Raw genomic sequence first — 14,756 nt, forward strand, 5'->3', positions numbered from 1 at the left:
CTAACCCATCCCCGAACCCACCCCATATATTTCATTATGTATTTTAATATTTTGTTTTGATAACTTATAATATTAAATATATGGTTAATGTTTTAGTATTTTGATTTGTGTTTATTACTTAAAATATTTGAAATGTATGCATGGAATTTTTTGAGTTCTTTTATTTTATTATTTTATAATATAATTTGATTTTGAAAAAAAAAATTCACTAAATGGATGGTGGCGGGGCGGGAATATCCGAACCCATTTGGAACGGGTTTGGATTTTAATTCTCCATCCCAATGGGTTTGGGATGGGGAATAGGGATTACTTAGGGATTAAAGTTTGGGTTTGGGAGAGGTAAAAATTGTTCCTGGCCCGTCTAATTGCCATGGCTGGCTTGAGGTGTTGCTGAAAAATCAGGTAAGAAGGAATTACTCTAATATAAGTGTTATTACATGAGGGAGTAGAAAGGGAACTTCACCCTCCTCTAGGTTTAGTCCTCTTTTTCACCATTGTTGAGATTTATGTGTTTTCGGATGGAACCATGTGCAATCTTTTATGTTTGTTGTGAAATATATGTGATTTGTATTTTGTTTCATACTAAAAATTATACATGATGTGACTATGTGCATCTGAATGTTGTAGTTGTTGTTGATGTGTTTTGGTTTTATGAACATAAGATTAGATTCATGATTAATTGATGAACATGATGATGATTATATGTTTAATTGATGATTGATGATAATGATATTTGACGAATTATGGGTTAAATCAATGGTATAGATGATATGTTATAATAACTCACGCTAAAAATTGGATTAGGATAGATTTACGCTGAAAAAATGGGTTTTAGGAAGAAAACTGTGTTTTTCAGCGCTTCTCAGATTGATTCGAATCATGGTTTTAACATGATTCAGATCACGAGAAATTTTAGTAAAAAAAGCCTTCTCATGGGATTGATTTGAATCAGGGATTGCACATGATTCAAATTACAGGGAGCAGTTTTCATTTTAGAGTTCGTTTTTCATCATAACTTAAGTTTTATGACTCCATTTGAGACGTGGTTCAAAGCGTTGGGTATCTAACACTAAATACTATCTTATTATGGTTAATTAGAGTTTTAATATATGCATGAAAATATGAAGAGTATGTTTACTTGTGATAAGTCTTATGATCTGATTATCAAATAATCATGTAATCGTGAATTAATGATTGTCATGTGTTGAGTTTGTGATGTTAGAAAGGTTCTGAGTGGGGATTGTTATATGTTGATGAAAAGAATAACCATTTTTGGTGACAAAATATCATGATGAGTTATAATTACATGTTTTTTATGTGAAATGTGATGTGACTTATATACTTATATTTTATGAATATAATTATATGTGTTGTGTTAAGGTGTGTAGTTTAGAAGTAGGGACTACTGTGAATATTGTATTATGTGTTGTTTATTGTTATAAGTGGAACCATAATGGTTTTTGTTGCATTATTCTGTATGTCATGCATCATTTTGTGTCAGTGTGTTGAAAGAGGCGAGTCACGGGTTTAGAAGTGGGGACCAATGATAGTTTGGAGTTCAGAAGTGGGGACCCGGTTAGAATGACATTACTTTGAAAAACACCTATCACAATTATTGGAAAAGGGATACCACCATGTTGGACCAACCATTGTGAGGTAAGGTATGATTGTATGTATGATGTTTTCCACAAAGATCGTATGATCATGATTATAAGTCAAGTAGTATGCTACCTACCACAATGGTTACTTTAAATAACCATTGTTGTATGTCTCAACCTATCACAATGGTTACTTTAAACAACCGTTGTTGTATGTCTTTTAATAAAATAAAATAAAAAATACAGCAGTAGAACAACAACAACAACAACAAGAACAAAAATAAGAACGACAAGAACAACAAGAACTACAACAAGAAAAACACGAACAAGAACAAGAACAACAATAACAAAACAATGACAACAACAACAATAACAACAAAAACAATAAGAATAACAACAACATAACAACAAGAATAACAACAAGAACAACAAGAACAACAATAACAACAACAACACCAACTAATATTGCTAAGTTGAATCCATGTTTTCCTTGTGTCATTTAAGTTGGAAAAGAGGTGATGGAGTTATGAAATTTGTTAATGAAAGAAATGATGTTTTCGAGTTTTGTTTATGGAAGAAATGATGTTTTCGAGCTTGGTTTAGTGGAGAAATAGTGTCGTAAATGGAAGAAGATGTTTGGAGGTAGAAAATAAAGTTTGTCTAAGTTTTAGATTTCACGTGGATCACTAATGGTAGTTTCTTGAGTGTTGATACTCACTAAATGGACGGAGATTTATTTAAGAACGATGAAGAAACTCAATAAGCACGCTTATATTTTCCCATGATCCTGAGTGGTTTTTCTTCACGGTTGAAAGTTCCAACAATGATAAAAAGTGGCTTAAAAATAATATAAAAAAATTGTAGCTTCCAACCTATCACAACGGCTACTTTAAATAACGGTTGTTGTATGTCTCAATTTATCACAACGGTTACTTTAAAAAAATGTTGTTGTGTGTCTTTTAATAAATAAATAAATAAAAATTGTAGGTGTTAGGATTCGAACTCATGATCAGGCGCCATTTTTCACCACGATTGGTACCTATGAGCGTTGTGAAATATAGGTGCTAGTAAATACAAAAAAAAAAAGTGCCCAAAAAAACTATTAGCACGGAAAACGGTAAGGCCGTTGTAAATGAGTGTTACAAAAGATCTATTTTGTAGTAGTGTGAGGAATCGTTGTTGAGACAATTGAAGTTGTGTTATTTATTTTGAGTTCCGCTGCGAGTTTTGAAACCAGTTGAAAAGTATGGATCTTATGTTTGAGTAGCATCCTAAAATGATGATTTTATTCTTTTAAATTAAGAGTCGGGGTTTAGGGTGTTACACCGTGTATCCCAGTAGCAAGAAAACTCAAGGATCACCTGCATAAGTAGCTAGACAAGGCTAAATTTTGTAGGTCATATCGTTTTGACTTAGTATTTGACTATAAATATTGGACTTATATTTTTTCAACACACACAATCAAACAAACTATTTTACATGTTTTTAGGGGTGTTCAAAACCGAATCGATCCAATAGAAAACTACTAACCAAATCAAATCAAAGTAAAACCGTAAAAAAACGTATCTGGTTCAAATGTGTTTGGGTCATTTTCTAACAAAATCGTGCGGTTGATTTGCTTTGTGGTTTGTATTTTACAAATCAAATTAAATGGATCAATGTTACAACATCTTAATTACCATTATATATATTTTTTAATTTTTTAAAGAAATTAACAAGTATTATATGTATATTTTATCGTATTCTTTGTATGATATTTATTTTAATTTATATAAATCAAAATATCGTTTATTTATAAATATTATTATTTTTATTTGAAATAAAATTATGTTATATTAATTTTTATTTTTATTTTTAAATTATTGATGTTGATAAGTATAAGACTAAAAGAAAAAGTTTAATTTACATTGGTTCTATATCACTTTAAATAATGATAATAAAAATGAAATTATAGTGTTATTAGGCTAACATAGTCACCATGCATACTTGTTTATAATAACACAACATAGTATTTCAAATCTATTTAAGAAAACAATTTTATGTACATTGTATATTAGACATAAGATAAAATTATAAGAAACAAATATTTATGTATCAAATTATAAATTTATTTTGAAATAACATAAATTTATTTTATAGTAATGTATGAATGACTAAACACAAAATTATGTTTTCCTATATATGTATATGTATGTCTCAATAAAAATGTTGTACAAAATCGAATTAACCCAAATCGCATTTGTTTGATTTGATGTGGTTCAATTTTATTTTTAAAAGTCAATCGAATCAAATCACACATTTTTTCTCTTATAATTCGAATGATTTTTAGCGTCCAAACCGCACCACAAACACTCTATTTTATCCTTATTATTTGTGTATTTATCTTACCTTTATTCATTTTATTCAGTAGTTCAAACACTTATAACATTGTAAATAGCACTGTCTAAAAAAGTTTAAAAAATCCCTTTTTTGGGGCATAATTTCTTGAAGAAAATAGTGTAAGATAATGAAATTGTGTCCTTCTCCTTGATCTGAATAGAATATATATACATCAATGTATAATATTTGATCAACTATCTAATTATGATACAACATAATTATAGAAAATTAATTATGACTAATTATAACAAAATATTCTATTCTATCAAATAGAACCACTATTAAGAGTTATTATATATCCTAACTTTTAAGCTCAATAATCTCTTGAAGAAAATAGAAACACTGTTAAGAGTTATCATATAGAAATAACTTTTAAGTTCAATAATCTATTGAAGAAAATAGAAACACTCTTAAGAGTTATCATATAGACTAACTTTTAAGTTTAATAATCTCTTGAAGAAAATAGAAACCCTGTTAAGAGTTATCTTATAAACTAGTAACTTTTAAGTTTTATAATCTCTTGAAGAAAATAGAAACACTGTTATGAGTTAACATATAGACTAATTTGGAGTACAATAAATTCAATAAGATCAATCATAAACCATATGTTACACTACCTCACTAACAATGATTGTCATCCAAACCATCAACGCCCCAATTCTACATTTAGTTTAACGCTTCAGACCCGCTGGCAATGGATGAGTTCAGTCAACATTGACCAAACTATCTACTGCATGTCAGCGTCCAACATGTATACACCCACGAGTCATGTAGTCCCGCTACATTATGGCGACTGAGGAACAACTCTTGTCATTTCACTGCTCTCTATTGTACCTTCAACCATTCAATAAATTCCAACAACACCAACTTTAATCTTGGCCACAAACAGATTTTATGTAATGTATAGGTCCCATCTTCCACCCAAAATGACAAAAGAAAATTCTATCAGCGTTGGGGTCCATTTTCTTTTGTCTAAACCCAAACACCAACCAATACTGTCTAATAATAGTCTCGAAATTACAAGATCTTCTGTAGCAGTTCACAGATTCAGAATCATTTCAGACCAGTTCACATAACCTATCCGCCAGAACTATTAAGAATCAGAAGGTACTAATGATAGTATAGAAGAGTATAAAGAAGACGTTATATTACCTTTTTCAAATGATCAAAACCGAAAAGGGAACAAAAACAAAGCCATTTGTCAACTGAAACAAAACTTGTAAAACAAATAACACTCGCTGACTCTATAGGCTAGTCTTTATTTCTAGCCAAAGAATTTTACACAAGAACCAAAAAATGTAAGGAATTATACTAGGACTCTCTAACACACTCTTTTCAACATACATTCTTTTATCGATTGAAATTCATATGGCTCACTAATTTTATGTGGTCCTTACATGATTAAGTGGAATCCATTTGAATTTGAACCATCTTGAAAAGAGTATGCTAGATAGTGTTACTAGCCCTCCCTCAAATTTAAAAGAAAAGTAATGCTATTCGAAAGACATTGATCAGAAAGGAATATAAAATATATTCTTGTCTTCTTTAAGTCCAGCTCCTGATATATATCCTTTCTTTTCTGGAAACTACGTTGATGCAGTGTTTCCATTCCAACCTTCACACTGGCTGCTAGAAAACTGTTCCACTAAGTAAATAGAGTATTATGCACACAAAATCTTCAATCAGTCGAAGCAACCAATCACACAAAAGCCGAAATCTATACTTGCGTGATCAGAACTGGGATGGCTTTAACAAGAGAAAACAACTTCAAAAAGCCATAAAACTGGAAGTTGAAACACCAAAACCATTGAGTTGAAAATAATATAAATCTGATGCAGAGATTCATCCATTTAAGCTTTTCTTCGGCTGTAATTATCAGGAATTCCTACATTGTGGTCAACTGTTATATTGACAAGAGACTGCTGTAGACATCTACATTCTGGTAAAGGGTACGTGTAGACAGAAGTTTTTCTGTTGATTTTTCTAACTCGAGGGACCATGATCCCTTTGCGATCACTTTCAGCGAGCATGTCATCCATCTGGTCCTTGAGAGCATTCCAACTGCAAAGATTGCATAGCCTAAGCTTCCATATTGAAATGAATACATCCACAAGACAACTATGCTTAAATATAACATGCAGACAAGGATGGAAAACAAATCCAGTAACAAACTCATTGGCAGTATAATTCGGACATAAATAAACAATTAGTGATGGCATTTGGGACTTGGATACAGATCAGAACAGCTTGTTCTGTTCGGTTCTGATAAGAGAGATGCGGAGGATACATCAAGATTAACAACTTATGCCCTTTGATCAAACAATGTTAATCTTAAACATATCTCATTGACATATCAAATCATTTTAAATTTACGTAAGAACCTACATACATTATATAAACGATAGTAACTTATCCAACAATGAGTTTTGTGATACATGTAACTGATAAAAAAATTATAAAGCAGTGTAGCAATATCCACGTATGACATTGGTGTAATTTGATCCCTCCTAATATATATGTATAATTTTAAAGTCTGTTTATATGAGAATGGGCATACAAATTATGATTTGGTTCACTTAAGCACATATTTCAATTTGTAGATTATCATGTAACATTAAAATATTAATTAAAGGGTAATGCTAACTTGTGCCCCAAGGGCACATATTAAGAAACCCACAAATAGAAAATTTGTTTTGGAAAAATAAATAAAATTATTAATGACAAGTTTCTAATAAATTCAATACACATTTTCCAAGAATTTATTTCTATATTCATCTCTTAACTTGTGCCCCAAGGGCACAAGTTAGCATTACCCTTAATTAAATACTAAATTGATAAACTTCAATAATAATTTAAGAAAAATTATTCTAAATGCAAAGAAAAAAGTTTAGTTATCAGCAAAACAAGTCAAACTCAAACTTGGCCCTTTTTAATAAGTCAAAACTCAAGCTTCTAGTTAGACTCATTTAAATAAATGAGTCACACTTGAGCGACTCATTTTATCATAAGCCAAATTCAAGTCTCGTGTGCTCAACTCGACTCATTTACATCCCTAGCTGCAGGCACCACTAGACCTATTGTAACTTTGTAAGCCCTTGTCCGAGTCAAAATATATTGTAGTAGTAAAAAAATTGGTGGCTGAAAATTGTGAGTTTCTGGGCCTCTAAGCAAAATTTAGCTACAATTACAATACCCGGCATATTCCCCTTTCCAGTTATAGAGGTAATATTGGACGAGTAAGGGGTTCCAAGGTTCTCCAAGTTGGATTTGAAATCCAGCTACCACCCATTCTGAAGATCGGCATTCCAAGGGGTGGAATTGAAATACTAAAACAGGATTAAAACAAGAAGAAAATAGGAGATTTTGGGCTAAAATGAAGATAGAAAGAAATCTAGACACATAGGATTGCAAATTAGCTAATGTGCTAATATCACATTAAGAACATTGACAAGTAACAATTAGTAGACGGTGTAACGGTGACAAGTGATGCCTTCGACTATAATTTCATAATGATTTGGACGAGTAACCCTTGATCTTTCTTGATAGATTTCTAAGTCTTTCAAGGTGATTGCATGAGAACTATTTCTTGGATTTCAATAGGTTTTGTTCTTGAACTCTTTTCTTTTATATTGTTTTTGATGTTTGAGGATCTTGACATTATTGCTATTACTTTTACTGATATTATTATGCATTGTTAAGCCCTTTAGACGGGGCAGTGATGAATCCTAATGTATGAATCATGATTGAATCCTAATTTTTGGTAACTGTTCTCTTGGTTGTTTAAATTGGTGTCATTTGTTGAGCTTAATATTATTTTAGTTAATGTTTGGCGAAAAACACATTGCAAACAATTACAAAACTATAGGTAAGTATTTGGTTTCTAATTGTTTACTAGGGTGAGCACTTCCAAGTTAGCAACTCCATGGTATCATTTCCTTTTAGTAACTCTTTCTCAAAGCCATGCCTTAGTGCCTATAAGAAGTACTGAAGTGAAGAGGGAACTCACGAAAAGAAGGATTATCAAGAGGATCACAATAAGGGGGAATTATCTTATGAATACTAGATACATATCTCTAACTAAATTTTTATTATAATTCTAAGAAGGCAACTAAAATGATAAATAGGTTATAGAATAAAAATTAATATTCTCCAAAATCCTTCAAAATGTTTTAGTGGAGCATGGTGTCCCTATAAATGGAGCAAGGAAGAGAGAGGGAGAGCAAACCTGATACTTATGTTTTCAAAAAGAACAACAAGTTTGCGTTTATCAGGAATGATGGTCTTGGCATGGCCATCATAAAGGAATCTTCTATGGCCCATTAGAAAATGAGGAAAGTTACCACCTTGAGTTGTAACAAAAACCTCACTAGACAAGCATACTGTGTAGTCCAGTGCTGCCAATTGGGAGGAATAGTCCTAAAAAATGATGAAACTAAGCATAAGAGCATATTGGAAAGTCTAAGAAAATATTAAGGCATCACTTAAAGAAAGAATCACTAAACCTGTCCATGAAAAAATTTGTAATTTAACCTAACAAAAAACCATGAGAATGAATGAGGGATGAAGAGAGAACCAAAGTATAAAGTCAAATACATCCTTTTTATTTTGGAATTGAAAGCTAATTACATCCTTGATTATTATAATCATGTTTTCTGCCCAGTAATCTTGGTATTGGTGCATAAACTATAACTATTAGTCACAACAAGAATAAAAAACATATATCTATAACTACTACAAATAAGAACAAATCAATTGCAGCAGTGGAGCTAAGCTTTTACTGAACAATGTAGTTAACATGCTTCCATATATTGGCTAATAAGCTAAGAAAGAGAAACTAAAATAAACAGAAGCTGAAGAGCTTTGAAGCCATTGCGTTCCATAGATTGAAGCATGAAACCTATTTTATTGTTTAACCAGTAAAGAACTTTACCATAAAAGGAGCAAGCTCGTCTGGTGTTGCAAGAGACTCCTTAGTATACAGATTTGGAAACATCTTTATTAAAGGAGTCAAATATTTTTCGGCATTATATATTTTCCCAGAAGCTAAATATATTGAGGTATTGTTATTGAACCCCATGCCACGTAGCATCATCCCAACCTACATATTGTTAGAAAACAACAGGCAATAAACTTTTAAGGAAAAGAATGGCAGTATCTCATTAAGAATTCAATAACGTAAGGACACAAGACTGGCAACATTTTAGATTAAGGAAAAAAGAAAGAATTCAACATCTGAAAAGCACCGGCAAGCAAATAAATACCTCAAGGGGGGTATTTCATAAAGAAGCCAGTGACTTAAGAAAATTTAAGACTGGCAAGATTTTAGATTTAAGGAAAAAATAAGAATTCAAGATCTGAAAGGTACTAGCAAGCAAATAAATACCTCTAGGGGGGTAAGTGGGCATTTTCCATTGACTCGATAGAGGTCGGGTACAATGATACGATCTTTTCTTTTGAACTTTCCTCTCCACCCCTTTTCACGAGCTGAATCCATTTCCAACTTCTCTGCCTTTCCCCCATCATATTCACAACACGAGAATGCTACCATGTCCTGCATGTTGGAATATTTAGTCAATCATTACATAATGCACATTCAATCCTGTATGTATATTTTTGACAACTAGAGATGAATATAACTAAACCTAGTTCTCAATGTGATAGAATGAGCATGGTACCTCCTCAAAACGAAGATGCACAGCAATATATTTTCCATCTGTCCTTGAGCTCTTCTCAATCATTCGGTAAACCAGATTCTCAGCTAGTGCTGATATTGAAGAAGAAAACCTCAATGCTTTATAATTAGTAAGGCATCTTAGAAATTGAATATGTGGAGGGACACTCATTGCCAAGCGATTAGCAAATGGAGCTATTCGAAGAACCCTGCATAAGTTTGCCAAAAATAGAGTTCCTTACTTTCATCAAATTATTTGCAGAAAAATCCAGCAGTGCCGACTGGCCAATGTGGATTCACAGTACATGTTCACCCCAAACCCAATACAGAGAATAAAAAATGAGGGCAAAGTGGTTCAATACCTACCCTTCCTTTTGCAAGATAGGATAAATAGCTCCCGTGTAATAACTGACAGGAGCCCAAGCTGGAACTTTGATGGTAGTTATATTACTCATATTGTAATTATGTCTCTCCATTATTGCCTCAGGGAGTTCTTTAACTACCTTCACATAACCATCAAGTGTGGATATAAAATGATCCTCATCATATATATCCCCAAATTCACTGTACAAAAAAGTATATTATTTTAAATAGATAATGAATGCAGAAATGAAATCAGGCATAAAAATAAGTCTATTAAGCCTTAAAATGTTCACTATACAGCATATATAACTATTTGTATGGGCGATTCTACTAAAAAGTACACACACCAAACACTGTATGATTTCCATATCCGCTAGTCTGAGACAAATTTTGGTCAAGTAATGCTAGATAAACCACATCACAAAGGTAAGACAGAAGTGTTAATTAATGTAAGTCAACACAGTATATCGCAGGAGAATCTTCCTTTGGTCATAGGTTTGTAGGATGTGTAATTAATGATGCACTATTTATAACATAATAAACAATGTTGATATGTCACTGTTTATGGGAAAATGATTAAATTAAATAACTTATTGAAACATGTTTAACTCAAATATTTTATGTGCAACAAAAGAAGTTATGAAAGTTACATGGTAGGAAAGTTTCTTCAAGAATATTCTATTTTTGAACTTTTATTATTTCTTTTCTTTTTGGCATATGATATGAGTTCTCTTAAGAAAAGATTCAAATCAGTTGTCCCCCTTCCAATCCTTATCCCTCCAAATGAATAATGACAACCTAGCCAAAAAAAAAATCCCCCTCTTAAGTTGAAAAACTTACTCTATTTGCTGTTTAACTTTTTCCTGATGAGTTTCATTATTCAATTAGTAAGAGAAATAAGCCTCATACAAAGGCAACACTGAGTACCTTGTTATAGATTTAAAAATATTCTAAATGGACAACTGATGGAAGGAAGAAAAAAAAATCTCACTTCATAAAGAATTGCATCAGAAAGCACATTTTTCTTTTGCATAAAATAAGAATATACAGATAACAAACACCTGCTAAATTAAGAAACAAATAAACTGCTTTCGCCCCCAACCATGTGTTACTGAGTTGTTAAATGTTGTAATATTTTGACAAAAACAGGCCAAACAATGAAACTTTACCAACAATCTTTGTGTTGAAATATTTTCTCAAGCACAATTATTAAGACCTGTCTTTAAAGGCTCAAAGCCAAAGATAATAAATAAGTATATTGGTGGTCACCTTGGATCTTTCCACACATTGTGAAATTCAAAATGAGGTATAACTAGAATTGCATTCAGGAGTCCGGCAACAGCCACAGCATTGCAAATCTACAGAAGACAGATTAAAAAGCAAATTGGTGAAAAAGTAACTCCTATGTCAAATAAAAGATCTGCTGAAATACAGAGAAAGTAAAGACTCAGTCATACTGCAGAGCGTTGCTGATTAAGACCGCCATTGGCCTCGACAATCAAAAAACCATTCAGGCCAGGGGACACTGAAATTAGATAAAGCACAGTATTAGAGAAAGCATTTCAGCAAACTAACTAAATTAGCAGCTTATCATATAAGGTTATGATCAAATAGAAAATGGGGCAAACTCTGTATAAACTTTATATAAATTGTTTCTTGATGAAGCTTATGAAAATAATTAATTTTTTGCAAAGGCCTTATGAAAACAAAGCTAAAACAGCTTATCATTCATAAGCTATTTTTAGAAGGTCTTCAAATACTCACAAACTCATTTAAACACTCCCAAAATATAGTAAAAAAAATCCACAATATTACTATGCCAAATTTCACATTAGAAGCAATATTAAGTCAACCTCAAACAGGTATGTATGTGAAACAAAAGCGAAGAGAAAATAGATTATATAACAGCTTTAGTTTATCTACCAAAATGTTCATGATGCAAAGAAGTCAAATTTGGACAAGGCTTCTTTTCTCTCAACTTCCTTTTGTATTTCCAAACAGAAGACAACTGCAAAATAAATAAATGCATAAATATAAATCAGCTCTGTTTATGGAAAAAAAATGATTTCATGATTCATCACGCATCTATAAGAAGTTAATACTAAAAACAACATCAACAAAACAACAAAAATTCAAATGGCACCAAAGACAAAAGCAAAATTATTCACCAAACAAGATGAAGACGAATTCAGTTCCATATAAATCCAATAAATACCTAACTTTACTTTTCAATTCATGTTAATAATTTTCTTCCCTTTGCGCACGTGATTATTGTACATTTAATACGTTACAGGTTTATTTCACTAACCTCGATGAAAGATGAATTATCAGAATCGATATCATGCCAAAGCTTGTGAAAAACCTCATGACTCCGGTAACGAGAACCGGGAAGAGGAGCGTGACCAATGAGAGAGGAGAACGTAAAAGGAAACGGTCCGACGCACATCAAAAGACCGGAGATGTAAACCACCGGCAGGAGGAAGAAGTATCGGAGACTCCTCCGTGACAAAATACCCGCCGACAGTGACTTCGTCCGCCGTAATCTCTTCCGTAAATGTAAAACGCCGGAATGACGAGGAGGAGAGAGCGGCGGACTCGGTGAGCTGTTGCTTCCACCTCCTCCTCCGCCATTGTCGGCCGCGTAACCGTTTCCGGTATGTGACTTTGATTTCATCGCGAGCGAAAGAGAGCGTGAGTGTAATTTGATTGATGTGAGTGAAAATTCTGAAAATTATGTGTTAGTGAGGGTTTTTATTTGTGGTTAATTTGTGTGGATGTTTAGAGGAATTAAATATTTTAATTTTGTCCTGTTTGGTTGGGCGGAAAGAGATGGGTCAGAGAGAAAATAGTTAAGAGAAGAGGTTTTGGGTTCTTGTTGATGGTGGAGAAGGGACCAGATGGAGAAAAGGGAGGAAAATTAACGGCACTCACTATCACTGGGTCTGATACTCTGATATTTCTAATATAACGCCATTGACGAGAACTAGAATCTAAGAGAAATTAATAAGAGCAGAGTGAAAGATGAAAATGTGTTTTACATGGTGTCAAATCGGATGATATTTGGGCACAGATATCATATATAAAGACATACATATTTGAATTTGAATATATGCATTAATTCAATTGATAATTATAGGTGGATAGTTATACAAATATATAAATATATAATTCAGTTAATAATTATACAGCTTTAAGAGATCACATAAAATTGTGAAGATCGAGTCTCCCGAACTTTATTTATTCAGCTTTAAGAGGTCATCCATTATTTTGTTGGGACAAATAATATACAGTGATAAAAAGAATTCGGACATACTCATGTGCGAATTATTTCACGGTGCATTTATACTTTCTTTTCTTTTTCTGACAGAAGGTAGAGAAAGATGCTATATGAGTGAAAATGCGGGAGCATCAATTTCTAAGATAATTCTTTATTGAGTGTCAAAAATTAATTACTCCAGCACAACAGATGTATTTTTAGCCAAACACAGCACAACTCTAGGATATTACTCTAGGTTTTAAAAGTGGGATTGAAATAAGGACCGAGTAATAAGTTGGTTGGTTGGATCTTGATTACTAACCTTTTCATTTTTAAGTTGTTATATTTGCAATATAAAATTATTTATTTATTACTTTTCAAATTTAATATGATATTAATTATTCATTTGTTTAAACTTCTTCTATTTTTAAACAAATATCATTTAATATTTTTGATAGTATACTCTATTTTTCTATGAATATAATTAGTTTTATATTCTTTAGTATTGAAACTAACAAATATATATAATTAAAATTATACATAAATAAACAAATAAACAATAAGTTACGTTGTTATTATTGGAAATCCCCCAAAATCTATGGAGAATTTCAATCAATCTTGGTGAACAAGATTGTAACTACCTACACAATAACAACGAAAAGAGAAGAACAATGAAGAAAGAAAGAAAGAAAGTAAAGAACGATGAAGGAGAATAGTAATAAAATTTTGCATAATTTCTCTCTACCCACAAACTGTGTAAAACTTCTTATTCACTTTGCAACTGCAAAATACTGTGAATTACAAGTGTTGTGAATACTCTATTCACCTCTGTTACAAATAAGGGTTACTCCCTCTATTTATAGATTTAGGTTAATTTGGACCTCAAGTCAAAGCCCAAAACTATAAAAGCTCAAAATTAGCTAACACTACTAAAATAGGCATAGGTGGTTCAACACAAGGAATTGCAATTCAACACACCACCTAATTCATTATGTCTAAGCTATCTACATTCATCATAGCTCTTAGTCTTCTGAACACTTCGACATGCACTCCCTTCGTCATGATGTCTGCAATCTGATTCTCAGTTATGCAGTGTTCCAAATTCATCTTTCCATCTGTTACCTGCTCTCGAAGATAATGGAACCTCATTTCGATGTGCTTGCTTCGACCATGTGCTATCAGATTCTTCGCCAAATTGATAGCTGACATGTTGTCGATCTTCATGATAATTACTCCATGACTCTTCGTTGTTATCTCTTCGACCTGATTCACCATCCATGTTACTTGACATGCATAAAGAGAAGCAGTTATGTATTCTGCTTCGCACGATGATAATGTCACTACTGGCTCTTTTCTCGAACTCCAAGCAACTGGTGCACCACCTAGCATAAACACATAGCCAGTTGTGGATTTTCGATCAGCTGCAGGAAACAAAATGCCAACTTGAGTCGGTGTATCCCACTAATTTGTATTATTTTCCTTCATCAGC

The 14,756-nt window shown here is 32.4% G+C and overlaps 1 protein-coding gene across 1 annotated transcript; it reads right to left on the reverse strand.

Annotated features, from left to right (window-relative positions):
• Window positions 1-5,099: 5,099 nt before the first annotated feature.
• LOC127118881 (O-fucosyltransferase 10) lies at window positions 5,100-13,116 on the reverse strand. Its single transcript, XM_051049120.1, has 10 exons — window positions 12,320-13,116; window positions 11,935-12,019; window positions 11,469-11,536; window positions 11,281-11,369; window positions 10,015-10,212; window positions 9,653-9,857; window positions 9,361-9,528; window positions 8,908-9,075; window positions 8,203-8,393; window positions 5,100-6,038 (listed from the first exon to the last, which is right to left on the reverse strand). Exons 1-10 carry the CDS (start codon window positions 12,683-12,685, stop codon window positions 5,828-5,830), a joined length of 1,749 nt encoding a protein of 582 aa, XP_050905077.1. The 5' UTR covers window positions 12,686-13,116; the 3' UTR covers window positions 5,100-5,827.
• Window positions 13,117-14,756: the final 1,640 nt, after the last annotated feature.

Source organism: Lathyrus oleraceus, chromosome 2, assembly GCF_024323335.1.
Source record: "Lathyrus oleraceus cultivar Zhongwan6 chromosome 2, CAAS_Psat_ZW6_1.0, whole genome shotgun sequence".
In the NCBI taxonomy this organism is placed as follows: domain Eukaryota; kingdom Viridiplantae; phylum Streptophyta; class Magnoliopsida; order Fabales; family Fabaceae; genus Lathyrus; species Lathyrus oleraceus.